This window comes from Diachasmimorpha longicaudata, chromosome 1 (assembly GCF_034640455.1).
Source record: "Diachasmimorpha longicaudata isolate KC_UGA_2023 chromosome 1, iyDiaLong2, whole genome shotgun sequence".
In the NCBI taxonomy this organism is placed as follows: domain Eukaryota; kingdom Metazoa; phylum Arthropoda; class Insecta; order Hymenoptera; family Braconidae; genus Diachasmimorpha; species Diachasmimorpha longicaudata.
In genome coordinates this window covers 13,892,898-13,908,751 of record NC_087225.1, presented here as the reverse complement: position 1 = coordinate 13,908,751, position 15,854 = coordinate 13,892,898, and the positions used below count along the sequence as shown (strand labels likewise).

Genomic DNA, 15,854 nt, shown 5'->3' with positions numbered 1-15,854 from the left:
GGAATAATGAATTGTTCCTTGTCGATGAGTGGTATGACCCTCTCTAACGCACCTGCTTATTTTAATTTTGCAGAATTCTCATGCTGTTTCTTTTGGCTGGTGGATTATTTACGTTGAAACGCACTTGAAGATACAAATACGACAGCGATGACTCGCTGGTCCTCGAGGGATGAGGCGTGGGGGTCAGTAATTTCGATAGGGAAAATTTTCATCATGTACGTGTGGTCCAGTAGACTTTGGCATGAGTGTTGATGCTGGTGAGTAAGTGATCCATATATAGAAGCCCGCCCACGATATGTTCACACCAACACCCCCAAATGCATGTCACGGATATATATCTCGGCATCGGCCAGAGCAGCCCCACAATCTTTTTGTGTGCTTGCGCTAACGAACTCATCGGTCATATTGTTCAAATCTCTTTTGGAGGGGCTTCTGTCATTCTGCAGAGACAATTATTGTTGAAGTCATCATGCCTGGACGTCCACTTTGGCAGGTGAGATAATATTGAGAATAATGGGATCTTGTGGGGATGACTGATGGAGACTGGTGGGTTTCAAATTCTCCGCGCAATTCTCAGCTGAGTTTGACAGATGGCACAGTGCGTATGCATTATTTGTTGAGCTTCTCCGGTTTTCTTTGATAATAAATAGAGGTGTTAAAAAATCGGGAATTTATTTGTTTTAGCTATGAGTTACCTCAGTTATGATTTTTCTCGAAATGTTCGGGGATGATTCCGGTGAAGAAAGGGGGATTGTTCCTGAGGAAGAGTGTCGTATTCTTTTGCAGTTATGAGAGCATAATTATTCGGACTATTCATCGTTTATTTTCACGCCGACCACTTTATTTTTCACTTCTCCGCCAAATTCCACCTCGTCTGACGTTTTTCCTTCGGAAGATGCTAATTCTGGAGTCCACGAGAGTGACTCACCAATCTCGCAATGCCGCGGAAAGTGTTTTTATACTCGAGTTTCATATTCGAGGGAGATTTTCGGCCCGATAATTCATCTTGCATGCAAAAAAATTGCTGAGAAAACGTGGCGTTTATTAATAGAGAACCCTTGGATTGTACAAATCAGTCCGTAGCCGTGACCTGATCCAAGGGAATTTTTTTTTTATCAAAAATAAAAATCAAGATATTTTAATCTACGGATAAATCCGGAAATAGCGTCATTACCGCAACTCGTGCCAACCAAAACTTTCGTAAATCATTCTCTCCTAGTTCTCTATATAGACCCGGTGTTTACATTTTCAGCGGCATTTTCGTTACCAAATTGATTATGTTTTTTTTTAGAAATACCACACGTCGTAATGACACAACACGTGTCGCCTTGCCATAACGCCTTTGAACTTGTTAATTTTCCGGGGATGTTTTTAGAGTGGATGTGAATGTGGACTTCGTCAATCAGACACACGAAAATAAAATAGAAAATCTTTATTCATTCTTCGCTATTTGTGACGCGTTGTCATGACATTTTCCAAATAGCCGATTTTTAGGCAACAATTGTTGCTTTTTTTTTGTTTTCTTCGTGTTTTGAGTGCACAAGTGTACGTATGTATATGTTTATGTGTGTATGTGGGGGTGGGTAATTGTATGCGTGTGTTGTTTGTTTTGTGCGAGAGTTTAAATAATTGACAACATCCTGCTATTGCCATTTGACGATTTTTTAAAGCAGAGACAGCAATAATTTCTTGAATCGTGATGATCTTAGAGTTATGTTGGGGATGAGGGAAGGTTCTTCACATGTGTCTTGTGTTGCCGAAGCCACCGTGGCCAGACTGGCTGGCACCCTTGTTGTAACCCATCTGGAGGTTGAGTTCTCCTTCATGAGCACGCAACTGCTCCTCAGTGAAGGTCCTCTCGTTCTTGTCCGCCATCTTGGGGCCCAGACGAGGTCCTGCGTATTCAGGATGTTTCTGCGTCTGCAATGATTCAATGAAACATCAAATTTTACAAAAAAATTTCCGATTTGCTGTGTCTTCTAAGGAAAAAAATTCAGGAACGTTCAATAATTTTTATGAAACTCTTGAGTTATTTCTCCTTTCGTTCCCTAAAATTTCTCAATCGTTGGGGAATAAAATAAGGGAATGACTTGAGCTTTAATATTAGGGAACAAACACTGCGTTTTCGATTTATCACGATGCATACGGGACATGGTGAAATTCAGGGAAATTATTTGTGAAGAACTTACGATTCTGGCAAGAGCGTAGAGGCACAAAGTCACTTGAGGGATGTTGCGTCTCTCAAAGAGGTCAGCAGTTTGGAAAATTTCCTCTTGCGGGACTCCGTAGGCCTTGATTGCTGCTTGGAACCTAGAATAGCACAGGATAATTTCAGTCAATGTGGGATTCATCGCGGACAATCAGGCAATTGTCTCGATAAAGACAAGCGCAGTAACATCTACGTTATAGTCGAGTAAATTTTCAAAAACATCTCAATATAAATCGAGATTTTTACCTCTGGACGTTTTCCATGAGTTGGAAATTGGTTCCCTTCGTCTGGATTTTCTTCACTGATCCAGGGGCGATTTTATTGATGACATTACACAGGACAATTCCGTCCCTCAGGAGGTCTTCATATTCACCCTTGGGTAATTTCTCCCCCAAAACTGCCTCGATCCAGGTCAGGACTTCAGCTTCTTGTTCCTTATTACGTGGCTGGAAAAAATCAACCGCATCATAATTCTGTGTCTTAAAGGTTAAATAGCAATTATTTATTAATTCGTCGTCGATAATTCGACGGTTTACCAGTTATGAAATTATGAATACCAGAAATATCTGGAATTACCCCAATTCAATTTTGGAAAACATTTAAAAAGAAGTAAACACCGAAGTGAAAGCGCAAAAAAAATCTATTGAGTCTCGCTGGACGTCATCTCAAAATACTTTCATAAATTGAAGAGGTATAAAAATATCAAAGCTCTCGTACAGCTGTTATCGAGGGCTCACGATACAACGTAAAGCCGCTCTAAATAAAAATCTCCATCAAACTGTCAGATAACAATTAATCCCCAGCTCTTCTCGACTATTTTTTCACCAACATCCCTCGATAATCTAGAACTCCTTTAAAACAATGACGCAGAACCCCGAAGCGTCACGATAAAATCTATTATTTATAGAGATGACTGAACATCAAATATTTATGATATTTGTGATTGCGGATTTACAGCTTCTCCATTGGCAAATATTGGGTTGGCAAAATACTCGAACTGTCTTATTTTGGGACAGTTGAATTGGAAACTGAAGCGTGTCTGCCAATAATTGAGCGCAACGAATTTGGGACAATTACATCGTCATGAAATTGTCGTAAATCATGAAGTAACCGAAATATAATACAAATAAACGACGAATCTTCCCCAATTTAATGTTTATTACCAACTCTTCATTGACCAAACGGTAAATTCTGTCAATTATGTTTAGGGGAGCGAATAATGCGCTTTGGGTGCATTAATAATTTTTTAATATTTAAAAATTATTTTTATTACGATTTTTCTTGAAGTTCAGATGATTTTCACGTGAAATACCGCGAATAAATTATTTCAACTCTCAAACCTGTTTTTTTCTTCAGTGGAGAAGTTGGAAGGAAACATCTATCACAGAATAAATCGGAGGAAAAATCGCGGGGGATTTTATTTTACAGAATTCGCTCTCTGGAGTCTAACGTGGGCTTATTTCAGAATTATTTTCAGCATCTGAACAAGTATAACTGAGAATGCATGGAGTTGGATGGTGTGCAGATGTCTGTGTAATCTCTTTGCGTTATTGCACCGGAAATCTATTTTTATATCGTTAATTAGCCCCGATATGAATCATGACACCCGAAAAAACTGCCAATACTCTGAAAAATTTCGAAAATCTCTGAACAATTGACCAAGAACTTCCAGGAGTGACTGAGTACATTTTAAGGAGGAAATTTGAAGTCCTGTCAAGTTTCTGAATTACTGAAAACTCAGTCAAAATTGTTCACGAATGAAACTAGCAAAAAAAAAAATTTTGATTTGTTCTGTTTTTTTTTTCAAAATCATATTCACTTTGTTTTAGTCAAATCGAAGTATTTATTTTATAACAACAAAAGAAGGATTATGAGAGAACGTAATTATCATAATTGTTGGTTTGACTGTATGAATGAATACATACCGCCATTTTGTCGACTGATTGATTAAACTATTAGAAAATACGGGATGATTGTTGTAATGGGGTAAACTTCGATAATGTTTTGGACAGTGCCAAGAGTGTTGAGTGGAAACTAAGTCAAATGCCGGACGTCGCGACGCTATATTACCGGCATCCCCACCCGAATATCCGTGGACGCACCTTGGCAATCTTCCCAGTGGGTATTCCCACACCCCCGCCCATTCTCAATTCCTTTTTTTCAGGGTATGTCATTTCTAATTTGTCATTTTTATGTTTTCCGGAGTCTTATAATCGCGAAACTAGAGGTTGCGGGCCATGTCATTGAAATGTCTGGGAAATTTCACGGCTAATTGAAGTAAAAATGAGCCATTTTGCCCCGATAGTTTTCAAGGTTTGGGCGCATTTGCGACTGTCTTAAAAATTTTTAATTGCAATTCCAAAAAAATACCAAAAATTGAATTATTTAAAGAAATTCCAGTGAAAAAGACAAATTTTATTGAAGAAATCTAATTAATTTACAGTTAAAAATTTAATTACAATTTCAGATATTCATATAATTAAAAAAAATAAGAACAATAAAAGTCTCTGGCCAAAAATTGATGAAGAAGAATCTCAAAAGAATAATTCAAGAAGTAAAATCAAAATCTATCAAATTTCCTGCGCTAAAATCAATTTTATTTATAGAATATAATATTTTGTATTTTCAGCTGTCAATTCAGTCAATTTTCCAACTGTTATTTTAAAGATCTTTGTGGATTAGCAATGGGAAGGTGAACCTGGCGTTGATGTAATGCTACGTCAGAGTGACATTAGTTGATATTAATAAACCCAATGATTTGTACATTCGGAAATTACCGAGTGAAGGTCAGGGAACGATAATGACACTGATATTTCATGAATATTAAAGTAAACAACTTGCTATGCTTGTAAATAATGATATGTTTCGCGTAAAATTAATGTCAACAATGTCAGGGTTCGTAATTTTTGGACTTACGCCACTGGTGGAGGATGGGCTGAGGCAAACGACAAGTTTAGAATCTCGTCAATCGACACTCGTGTCGGGTTCATATCGTCTTGTTCTCCTTTCCTCATTTTATGCTACGTTTAGCGAGAGACAAACTATGATTAATGGAAAATTAATGATTATCTCGAGGATTGATTTGCGCTCGAGTGTATATTCTAAAAAGTAATTTTTCGTCCTCATTCAGTCAGTTTCACGCAGAACTAAACAACAAAATAAACTTAATGAACAAATGATTTCCCAGAATGATTTTTTTTTTCATTGAGGATGTAAAATCCTAGTCATTAAAGGACTGGATGAAAATCGGAAAGACCGTCATTCAATTCCCCTTTGAAAGAGGAATTCTCTCCGTCGAACCCCGGACAAATTTGAATTGTAACCGCTAGGCGTCGCATATTCGAAAATCTTTCTACTACTTCGAACCCCCTCCAGAGTTAATAAAAAGCCCACGATGGAAGAGAAACGTTAGCTTTGCGCAGTGGCGATATCGTAACCAATGAGGTTCTACCGAGGTGCGATTATTGCTAGTTGAAAACTTTTACCAATACCCCGCCAAGACGATGTGAAATACCATCGGCTACGGCAATTTTTGAAAGTTTCTGCGGAAACTGATTAATCAATTGAAAAATAATTTCTTAAAATTCCATTTTCCAGATACAGTTTCCATTACTTAAAATTATCCTCATGACAAAATTCATAAGCAACTACACTACCAGCAATATTTATTGCTCTTGAATTTCTCTTATTTATTGTGAGAATATCAGAACCTTCGAAATTATTATTTTTAATTATTACTAATCAATGAAAATTAATTGATAACTTAGAAAAATCATACAGAACTTCTGTGGAAATGAAGACCTATCAATTATCATATTAAATCATAGAAAGTTTGAAAATTTTTAAATTCCTATACTTTCGGGAAAATAATTAATTCTCATTCATAATTTTTCATTCACTCTTCTTCGGAACCTTCTTGAAAGTTAAAGACACCCTAAATATTGACACTTCGTCAGTATTTCAGCCAAACAACTCAGCATTTCAAATAAATCAATTCTCAAAAAACACATCCAGAAATCTAACTACCACCCGAAATAATGTGTCTCTCTCAGCGGACGCCTAGCCAGCCACCTACGTCAACCCACCCACATCTATTCCCATCAATCCCCCACGTCTGTACCAAGAAAGAAAATCCCCGAGGTACACCCCACACTCTTGCACAATTCTTCTGAATGAAACCGAATTTTCCTATTTTCCAGTGCGCCGGTAAACGTGAGCCAGAAAAAGATGCCGAGGCTCAAGCCTGGATCGAGTACATCGTAGGCGAGAGGTTCCCTGCGGGTAAGTGATTATATTCCACCCAGAAATGGGGTTAATCGGTTCTTCCCAAAAAATAAAAATGAAAAAGAACAGTAAGATTTTTAGTCGGAGGCGAAAGCGTTTGACAACTCCAACAAATCGTTGAATTTTATTCTATCGATCACAAGTTATTAACGATCACAATGCTATCACTCTCCCCTCTCACCCTTCTAATATTAATTAATATAATTACCCGAATAGTGGAGTAAGAAGGGTCTTTAAAAATTAATCTCCAAAATGAGGAAAAATGACCCTTAAAAATACAAATTAAAGATTAATTAAAACATGAACTGTCTTCAAGAAGTAAAAATGACTGCTGATGAGCCCACATGAGGCCCCATTTTACCCCACATTCAAATCTTCTCTAAACACGAACTGTCGTAGACATCAGGGGATTATAATACGATTGCGACTTTCCCCCAGTCACCCCTATCGTATCGATTATTCGAGGGGTGCACCCCGACGCCCCTGAATTCGATAACATCCCCAACCACCCCGACGGCCTCCTACTGTCCTATTACTTGGGGGTGGAAAAATCGCTGCAGGCCCTTACAAAATCATCGATTAGGAGTCATCGACGATGCACAGCTACCACAGAGACCAGGAAAACAATTCGCCCCTAGTCATCGTATCCAACCCTCCATCGCCCACGCACCCCTGATGCTCATGAGCTCCTGGTGTTCAGAGGTGGCGGAGTTCGGCAAGCCCTTTAAAAAAATATGAAAACCAATGAGAAATGATGACCGGTAGCGGTATGGGAGCCGGATAGAAATGTCGAGGTGCGTGACGTCGGGAAGGTTAAATTCCGTGCGTAGGGTCAGTATTTCTGCGCAACTCGGACCTACGACAAAATTCACAAACTCTGCTTCCTTGATTGGGGTGGACTTGGGGGCTCGGTGGAGGGTGGCTAGAGCCTCCTAGGATTCTCTACTATCCTGACACTGCGCGCGCTTTGTTACGTCATGATGTGAGAGCGGAAATTTTATCTCGAGGTGTTTCGAGAATTTAGAAATTAAAGGGCCCACATCTCCCATTAGATTTTCAATGATTTTTTTATTAAACTCCACCGTTCTCTAGAATAATACCTTTTTTATTAATAAATTCATACGTATTGTCCTTCAGCGAAAATATTTTAAATGCTGAAGATAATTAATTTTTTTGTTATTGATTGATGACTGATTAACTGATAATGAATTACTCGCTGAAATCAACTATTATACGTGACGACCCAATTGGTGAACTAAATACATTTTTTTAACCAAAAAAACAACTCTATAAAATCGTTTTTTGTCCTCTAAATTTTACGTTCATAATACGGAGCCATTCCTGGTCATTTTCTCCATCGATCCATCAGCCTCCACCGTCGAATGCCACCCTGATGTCACGGAGGATGCCGTGGAGGTGGCCAAAGCACCAAACGAGCCCCCACTCCACCCCATTCCTCCCACTCTCATCTCCCCCGCCGGCAGCCGCCCCCACAGTTAATTAACCCTATCCCCGACCCCCTCCCAAGGCCTCGCCAACCACCCGAGAACTTCTGCAGGCCTCCACCGCACACCCCAACCCCCCATCTCTGAAGGAATAATTCATGAGAAACTGAACTGCCGCAAAAGGTGACTCTCCTCCACTATCGATTATCCGTCACCCGTTCATCATGTTACGTCGCAGGGACGCTAGTGTATCAGGGGTACATGGTTTACTGCCTAGTTCCTCACCAGTGCCACACACACACACATACACATACACACACACTCGCTCCCTCCCCTCCCAAGAGGCGATAAAGACACGAGAGAGTGAGCGACTGATTGAACAATTGAGCCAGGAAAGCCTGGAAAATGAATACGTCAGTCAGACACTCAGACCCAAACGTCAGTCACCCGTCCGTCACGACGGCGCAAGGCGTCCTGACGCACCAGGGTATCAGCAGACGTTTGAGGGATTTATAGGGTCTCTCCCGCGCCCCTACGTCGACGTTAACGTCAGTGCTGTTGAACCGCCCGATATTGATCTCAAAAGCCAGCGGATGATTTTATTTTTTGGTGCCCGACGAGGAGAGCACAGTCTTGTCTCCATCAACAGCGGAAATGTCCATCATTTGATGGATAGGGGACACGAACGAGTGACTTCAAGATGCCAAACGCCTGTCATGGAGCCGTCAATGACGTCACTTTGAGACGGGCTTACCAGGGTTACAGCCCCGGGGGAAAATTTACGAGCTTGCGCGCAACGTTTCAACATTACCCGCGCGTTTCGGGGTGGCTATGGCTTGATAGAGAATTCAGGGGTAAGAATTTTTCTTGGAGAAGAGGGGATAATGAAGGGGAGGGCTCGGGAATAGGATGGACAGTGGGAACAATTTTTGGCGGAAATTTTGGGTACATTTTCTGGGTTTTTAAAATAATTTGGTCGGTATTTCAGGAATTTTAACTGTAAAATGTCATGATTCGGTAGAAAATGGAATGGAAATCCGGAAATTTTTGTTCAATTATTCCGCAAAAATTGGAACAATCGGGAGACCTATGCGAATAAATTTATATTATGAAAAAGCAAATTAAAAAATATTTTGAATCATTGAAATATCGGTGGAAATTGTGGTTCGCTGTCGGGGACCTGTTGCACGGTGGAGGTAAAGTCGTAAATTCGTCCGCAGGATGTTGTCCTGATGAGAACCGTGTCTTTGACGTCTTTATGACATGAGTCTGACATTTAATCGATGAGCGAGTAGAAAGGGTACATGCGCGTCAGACCCGCCGGGCATTTGGTCGTCGTTCTCAGCGATTTTCGTGGACACTCGTTGAGATTAATGGAGGAAATTGGAGACATTGTCCTTCTCACTTGGTATATTGTCTTCTGGCCCATCTGCATAATCGCGATCCCTTAATAAATGAGACTAAATGAATCGTCATCGGGTTTATTCGGGGGTGTGACAACGGGACAGCGACAACTATCGATTTCCTGTCACCTCCTGGCGTTTACGGCATTTCATAGCTTTTCGTGGCTACCAGGATTTCATCAGTCTGCTGGTCCATGTCATCCCGACCGAGGAATGACGAAAAGGAGACGTTAGGGGTGGTCAAGTCCATCAGCAAATTTTTTTTCATTGGAGACTTTTTTAATTTTCGTAGTCGAACGACAAAGCTTCCATTTTAGTCCTATTTTACCCTCAATATTCTAATATCTTATGACTTCATTAATTAAAAATTCTACGGGTAAATTGCATTTTTAAAATCGACAATGGGCTTGTCGTGAATAATTACGATATTTATCAATTATCGTCCATAAATAATGAATTGATACAAAATATCATTCGACTGACTTATTTATATTTTTCTTACGCAATTTAATTGAGACATCAAATTAAACTAAATAAATTCGAGAAAGTAAATTTCCTACTTCACTCCAATTCCCTAGCGATTTTTCAATAAAAAGAAAATTTCTTAGTTGTCTTTTTCCACATGAAAATGATCAACTGGAACCATATCTTTTCCATATTTTCGTTTCAATTTGAATTTGAGGTGATACCTCCTCGGCCCTCCTGACACTCCGGTATTCAAGAGCAACCGGGAGACTCCCCAAGGATGAACTCTCCTCTAGCAAAAAATCTATCGCATTATCGTGAAATAAATTCCTGATACCCATCGTCTCTAACCCGGAAATCAACTTCCTGGGAGGTAATGATTTCCTGATGCCGCGGGCGAACTGGACAAGTGGTTTTACCCCTCATTATGATTTCTTCGATAATGGAAATGGGAGAGTGCGGCATTGAACGCGAAACCGCGTCGATTGAACTGTGCCGAGCGGTAGAGGGGGAGGGGAAGTGGGCGGAGTCGATCGACTGTCGATGGTTTGTCAATCGGGAACGCCGAACAACGACCAGTTTTGTATTAGGCAAGCAGAGTTGAGGGTGAGCTGCGAATGCTTTTGCCAACGGTCGTATCCTCCTGGTCTATGTTGTACCTCAAAATTCTGGACTGATGGGGGTAACGCGGGTTATCGAGTGATTGTTTATTGGCTGATCATTTCAACGGATGATTTTGTTCCATTTGACTCGAATGATTGGAGAAATTTGTTTCGCGGATCCTCCGGGAGTAATTAAAAACTTTGTTTCATGATTTAAATACTTCATTAGTTTTTATTACCCAAAGATTGATTGCAGGCGAGGACTTAGGGGAAACATTTCATAGAATTAAATGTTAGTTGATAACTGTCAATAGCGAGCCAATGAACCGTAATTTTTACAGAATATTTCTCTCCTATGATACCGTCCCGTAAATTTCCGATTTCGATGAATTAATCGCCGAGTGAATTGCAAAACTTTTTCTAAATATTATATCCGTCTAAATGTTTTTTCGAGGCTGTATTTTTCAAAAAAATTCCCACATCCCCTCTCCCGATCGAACCCCTCCACTGAAATTTCACCTCCGCCTATCCATCCCCTGTATGCTTCCTTAGTAACCCTGAAACTTTCATATTCATAGCCAAATCGTATATTTCCGTCGCGATTTGAATACCGCACCCGACGTGGTCCTCCACATGACCCCCTGATTACCCAGAATCTCTCATCCATCGGCCATCACGCGTATTCTCCCCAGCGCACCCCTTCTACCCCCTGTTCCCCGGATGTTCCGCGACGCTCCGAATTTCGCCAGCGCGATTCTCTCCGTTCGCAAAAAAAAAAAGAAAAAAATTTGCACATGCGTCGAACCTCCGGTGATCCCCTGCGCTCCTGTCCATTGGAGACACATCGCGTCTTGCGAATGGCGTCGAACGGCGCGTCGAGCTCGCATCGTCCAACTCAAGCGTCGAGAGAAAAAACAGACTAAATAATAAAAATTCTCAGCAACTTTAGGTATTTATAAAAGACGATGGACGATTGTTTTCTCACATTCAGACGGTGTCTAAAAAATTCCATGCCCCCTTGGACTCCCTCTTGGCCTAATGGGAGTGCATAAACCGGTGCAGGTCGTTCGATTCACCCAACAGTTCGATTATTATTCCACTGTGACAGGGCAGATGTGAAAAAAAAAATCTATCATAAAGGGGGGTGGGAAGGTGGAAGAGTGGAATAAAATTGAATATGGAGGGAGATGAAAAAAAAAATGGTGAGGGGCGTCGATAAAGGCGGAGTTCGATGATTGACGCCGGCGCGTTTCAATTTTTCTCCGCTTGCTGGTGGTATTCAGTCCCCAATGGACACTTTCCAATAACAAAACATAAAGTAATTCGTATATTTCTGGGCTCATGTGCCCCTGGTGCCTGCGGATTCGTCGGCATTCTTCGGTGAAGTATTGGAGATTACTTTTTTGGGGAGTGTGAATTAAATGTTGGTAAGGGGTGAGGGTAACGAGGAAATAGTGCATTTTGTTGTGGGTGTGGAAGGGTTTTGTCCGGTAGCCAAATAGTATTTTTTGTTACAGGGTTTTACGCACTCGAAGTGTGCGGTAAATATTAGTTTCCGCACAAGTGATGAAAGACTATTACTTCAATTTGGCGGTTTATTTGAACCTTCAAAACTAGAGCTGTTGTTGGAGTATTTACGATGAGAATAAAAAAATTTACTGAACATTCGGCTTTTCTGAGTGTTAAATGTTGTTGCAGGTTTCAGTTACGAGGATGCTCTGAGGGATGGTGTCATCCTCTGCAAGTTGATGAACAGATTGCAGCCGGGGAGCATCACCAAAATTAATGTCTCCGGGGGTGACTACAAATTCATGGATAATTTACAACAGTAAGTAGTTATCAATAATTACTCTCTCATTGAATTCAATATTTCCGGTAAAATATTCAGTCAAATTTACGGATTTTTATACAGATGGAAGAGAGATCCTCTAAAATGTCCAGCAAATCTTCCAATAAAATCTGAAATTGTCACGTAATTTTTACCACAAAAAATCGATCAATACTCGACTTAAAATTGTTTGTCGTCTCGTGAGAAATCTTCATTTTCCTTTTTTTCTGGTAATTTTTATTGAAGATTTCGCCCTCCGGGGAGAGGGAGAAACCCGCGCGATTGCTCTGCCGTACTCATGCCGTCCTGCTACCCCTTCGACTTTACGCAATCGACAGTGTTTTGCGTCGAAATACTTCTCGATAAGTGGTATTCTCTAGTCACAGTGGGACATATCGAACGATGTTTCAAGGGTGCTAACCCCAGTATATCGAGATATCGGGTCTCATGCGATGGTTCTGTCGAGAGACCAGTGCGCGGAAAACCTTGAACGAGTGAAAGTGAAACTGTTTTGCTCCTTCATTATCATGAAACCCTGGTAGAGGAGCACTGACAGAGTCCGAGGTCGGGACCATCGTTTATTCATGGAAAGAAGAGAGATTTCTGTAAGAAGAACTCGTCCGCTTCTCGCATCGTTCAGGAATTCGAAATAAAATAAAATATTTCTCCCTGGAAATCCCTCCACCGAACGAGTACTTTGACGAACCCTTTGGTGTCGTGGACGTTCCACCTGGCGAGGGCAAACCCCAGGATAATTGCCAGAAATAATCCATTTAAATAATCGTCGAGATGTTGATCGGTCTTCAACGATTCGCGACTTCAATCGTAGGCTTTAGCACTTTGCTACCATCCTGATTCGATATTTGCATGTGAGGAGGTGGTCCCAAATGAATATCAACTTGGACTCCTACAAATGTCGTGTCTAACCGCCTCCTAATGGCCCCGGGCTTCCACGATACTTCGCTCGTCGCCAAAAAATTCTCAAGGGCGATGGGTGGGGAAGGGGGTGCTCGCTGCGCAGCGCGGCCACTCCGAATAACTCCCTTTCGATGCGGTGAGCAGGAGAGACGAACAAGTATACCATGTCTCTATCTGAAGAGTTGAGATAATTGAGAAGATTTCGGTGCTGCTCTCGATAGAGTTGACAAAAAAAAACCCCGAGATTTCCCCAAAACATAAATTTATTATTCACTATTTCATTGCTCATCATGATTCTTCAGCCCTTATTTTTTATTAACTGTGTTGGAATTTCAATTTGACAAAATTAGAATTTCAGAATCAATTACTTCACCAATTAATTCAATGAATAGAAACAAATCCAAATTATCGTCACAATTAATGAAATTATATCATGAAAACTTTTAAATATTTTATCAACTGGAATGAATATTCAGATTTTTCATATAATAATTCTTCTGTATAATTTTTTTTACCTCTTCAACAAATGCCAGGAGTCAGTACTTCCTGTGATCACCAAACTTTGTCTGACCACTGGACTACTCCCACTACTGAACCCAATGAACCCGTTGAAAAGACAACTTCCCTCATGTTGCTCTGGTGCACCAGTATCTTGGAAGTACCGTCTTTCCCCAATCGCCTCGTGTCTGGGGTCCAACCGAGAGCGGATACATTCAGATAAACACGTATTTACCCTCCACCAGAGCCCGCAAACATGAAGAACATGAGAAATTCAGATAAAGCGCGTTCAAGTGCCGTGGGTGGGATTCGGTGCTCATATGCGGCAGACGCGCCGCCCATCAGGCGACCAGATCGGTGAAGAGAACCATTGTGATACCCCCCATGTTGGTTTTGACGGAATTAATGCTCCCCGGTAGCGACATAATGCCCTGATAAATGTGGATACGCGACGCGTCATTTCTGTGACAGAATTCCGGGCGTCTGAGGACATTACTATTTGCATAGAGCTAGCAACCGGGGGCTTAGGAGATGGGCTATGGTAGTTTATGGAAGAGCGTTAATTAGTAACTGGGCAATTAACGCTCAGACAATAGAAGCGCGTCACTAAGCTGAGTAATGGGACAGGGTAGCAGAGGGTATCAAGAGTTGTGAGGGCCATGAGAGCAAGCTTTTCTCCAACCTCGGCCTTTCCCGAATGTCACTGTCCGGGTGGGTGAATCGATTGACACCCACAAGGGTCATGTGTAGATCGTTACAACATATTTATTCTGATTCAATCTATTGCAATATGAACCGCTTTGGTGCGAGTAAAATTCAATTGCTTGTTGATTTCTGACATTTTTTTTCGACTTTTTTTGTTATTGTTTAGTGTTTGCAACATTTCTGGAGAAATTCCTGAATAATAATTACCATTATATTTATGAAGAAAGGGTTGCTGTTGATGCCATGTTAGATAAATTATTGAATACTCTATGGAAATGATTCTGGCTCAATCATCAGACATGAAGTTATTTGTCGATTTTTCTTGATTTTTTTTAAGTGAAATTTAATTTTTTTTTCTATTATTTCTGATGGCTTGGAATATTTATAAATTTGTGTATTGATTTATCCTTAAATGCCATTGATATATCAATAATGCTAAGAAGTAATAAATTTATTTACATTTATTTAAAATGAAAATGAAATAACAAATAAAAATAACTCTGTTCTTGATTTTTCGCAGATTCCAGAGGGCATGCACTAGATATGGAGTACCTGACGTTGATCTTTTCCAAGCTGTGGATCTGATGGAGAGAAAAAATCTCGCTCAAGTCACCAACACAATCTTCGCCATTGGACGTGCTGTAAATATCTTACCTGATTTTTTTATTCTCCTTTGAATAATCGGTAGTGGGAGTTTCATGTCGGTCTTATTAATTCCGCAGTGCTACAAACATCCAGAGTGGCGCGGCCCTTGGCTGGGACCCAAGCCCGCCGAGGAGAACAGGAGGAACTTCTCCGAGGACCAGCTTAGGGCGGGAGAGGGTGTCATTGGTCTACAGGCCGGCTCCAATAAAGGCGCCACACAGGCTGGACAGAGTTTCGGTGCCACCAGGAAAATTCTCCTGGGAAAATAGCTCATTTATCGTTGGACAGTTTTTATCGGGTGGCCTTCACTAACGAATGAGTTTTTGTAAATTAAATGTGGAGATGAATACAAAATAAATAGATGTTGATTAAAAAAAATCAAGAAACTATGAAATAAATTTATTTGGGAAATGGATTAAATCCTTCTGCGAAAGTCATTCAAATCTGGTGTTGCTGAAAGCTCGTCACTATCGCGAATTCTCGAAACAAACTCAAATTCTTCAGTCAAACTTATAAAATATTTTTTTTTTCATTTCTAACAAAAAAATTTTATAGTAGTTTTTCACGTACATTAGACAGCAAGTTGTCTGCCGCCTCTTGTACACGATCTACTTATAATTTTTTTTCTACGCGCAGCAACAACGTAGGCGAACGACCGTGGGGCAGGCCAGTTCTCGGGGACCCCCTGGTACAGGAGAGCATAAACGAAGTGCGAAACTCTCTCAGTTTGTTCATAACGTATATACACCGTTGATAGATAATATAAGAGAACGGTTTAACTGAACAGACTCCTTGCAGCTCATGGGCGCCTCGTGAAAGGGGAGCGCTCCGGAGTGGCCGCTCCGCGCATCA

At 40.7% G+C, this 15,854-nt stretch overlaps 2 protein-coding genes and 1 non-coding gene across 3 annotated transcripts; 2 read left to right on the top strand and 1 right to left on the bottom strand.

The window, feature by feature from the left end:
• Nucleotides 1–334: 334 nt before the first annotated feature.
• On the top strand, nucleotides 335–15,388 carry LOC135172575 (muscle-specific protein 20-like). Its single transcript, XM_064138727.1, has 5 exons — nucleotides 335–493; nucleotides 6,409–6,490; nucleotides 12,107–12,236; nucleotides 14,878–14,998; nucleotides 15,080–15,388. Exons 1-5 carry the CDS (start codon nucleotides 470–472, stop codon nucleotides 15,269–15,271), a joined length of 549 nt encoding a protein of 182 aa, XP_063994797.1. The 5' UTR covers nucleotides 335–469; the 3' UTR covers nucleotides 15,272–15,388.
• LOC135172585 (myophilin) lies at nucleotides 1,418–4,292 on the bottom strand. Its single transcript, XM_064138734.1, has 4 exons — nucleotides 4,135–4,292; nucleotides 2,456–2,655; nucleotides 2,190–2,310; nucleotides 1,418–1,920 (listed from the first exon to the last, which is right to left on the bottom strand). The coding sequence occupies exons 1-4, from the start codon at nucleotides 4,138–4,140 to the stop codon at nucleotides 1,738–1,740; spliced, it is 510 nt and encodes a 169-aa protein (XP_063994804.1). The 5' UTR covers nucleotides 4,141–4,292; the 3' UTR covers nucleotides 1,418–1,737.
• Nucleotides 5,620–5,760, top strand: LOC135170034 (U4 spliceosomal RNA). Its single transcript, XR_010300307.1, has one exon. It is a non-coding gene; the product is annotated as a U4 spliceosomal RNA (small nuclear RNA).
• Nucleotides 15,389–15,854: the final 466 nt, after the last annotated feature.

Excerpts from the sequence above, each read along its gene's own strand:
- LOC135172585 (XM_064138734.1), bottom strand. Across the intron at positions 2,311-2,455 it reads CTCATGGAAAACGTCCAGAG|GTTCCAAGCAGCAATCAAGG; the intron begins GTAAAAATCTCG and ends GTGCTATTCTAG. Across the intron at positions 1,921-2,189 it reads TCTACGCTCTTGCCAGAATC|ACGCAGAAACATCCTGAATA; the intron begins GTAAGTTCTTCA and ends GAATCATTGCAG.
- LOC135172575 (XM_064138727.1), top strand. The coding sequence starts at position 470 with ATGCCTGGACGTCCACTTTGGCAG. Across the intron at positions 494-6,408 it reads CTGGACGTCCACTTTGGCAG|TGCGCCGGTAAACGTGAGCC; the intron begins GTGAGATAATAT and ends CCTATTTTCCAG. Across the intron at positions 14,999-15,079 it reads TCTTCGCCATTGGACGTGCT|TGCTACAAACATCCAGAGTG; the intron begins GTAAATATCTTA and ends TTAATTCCGCAG.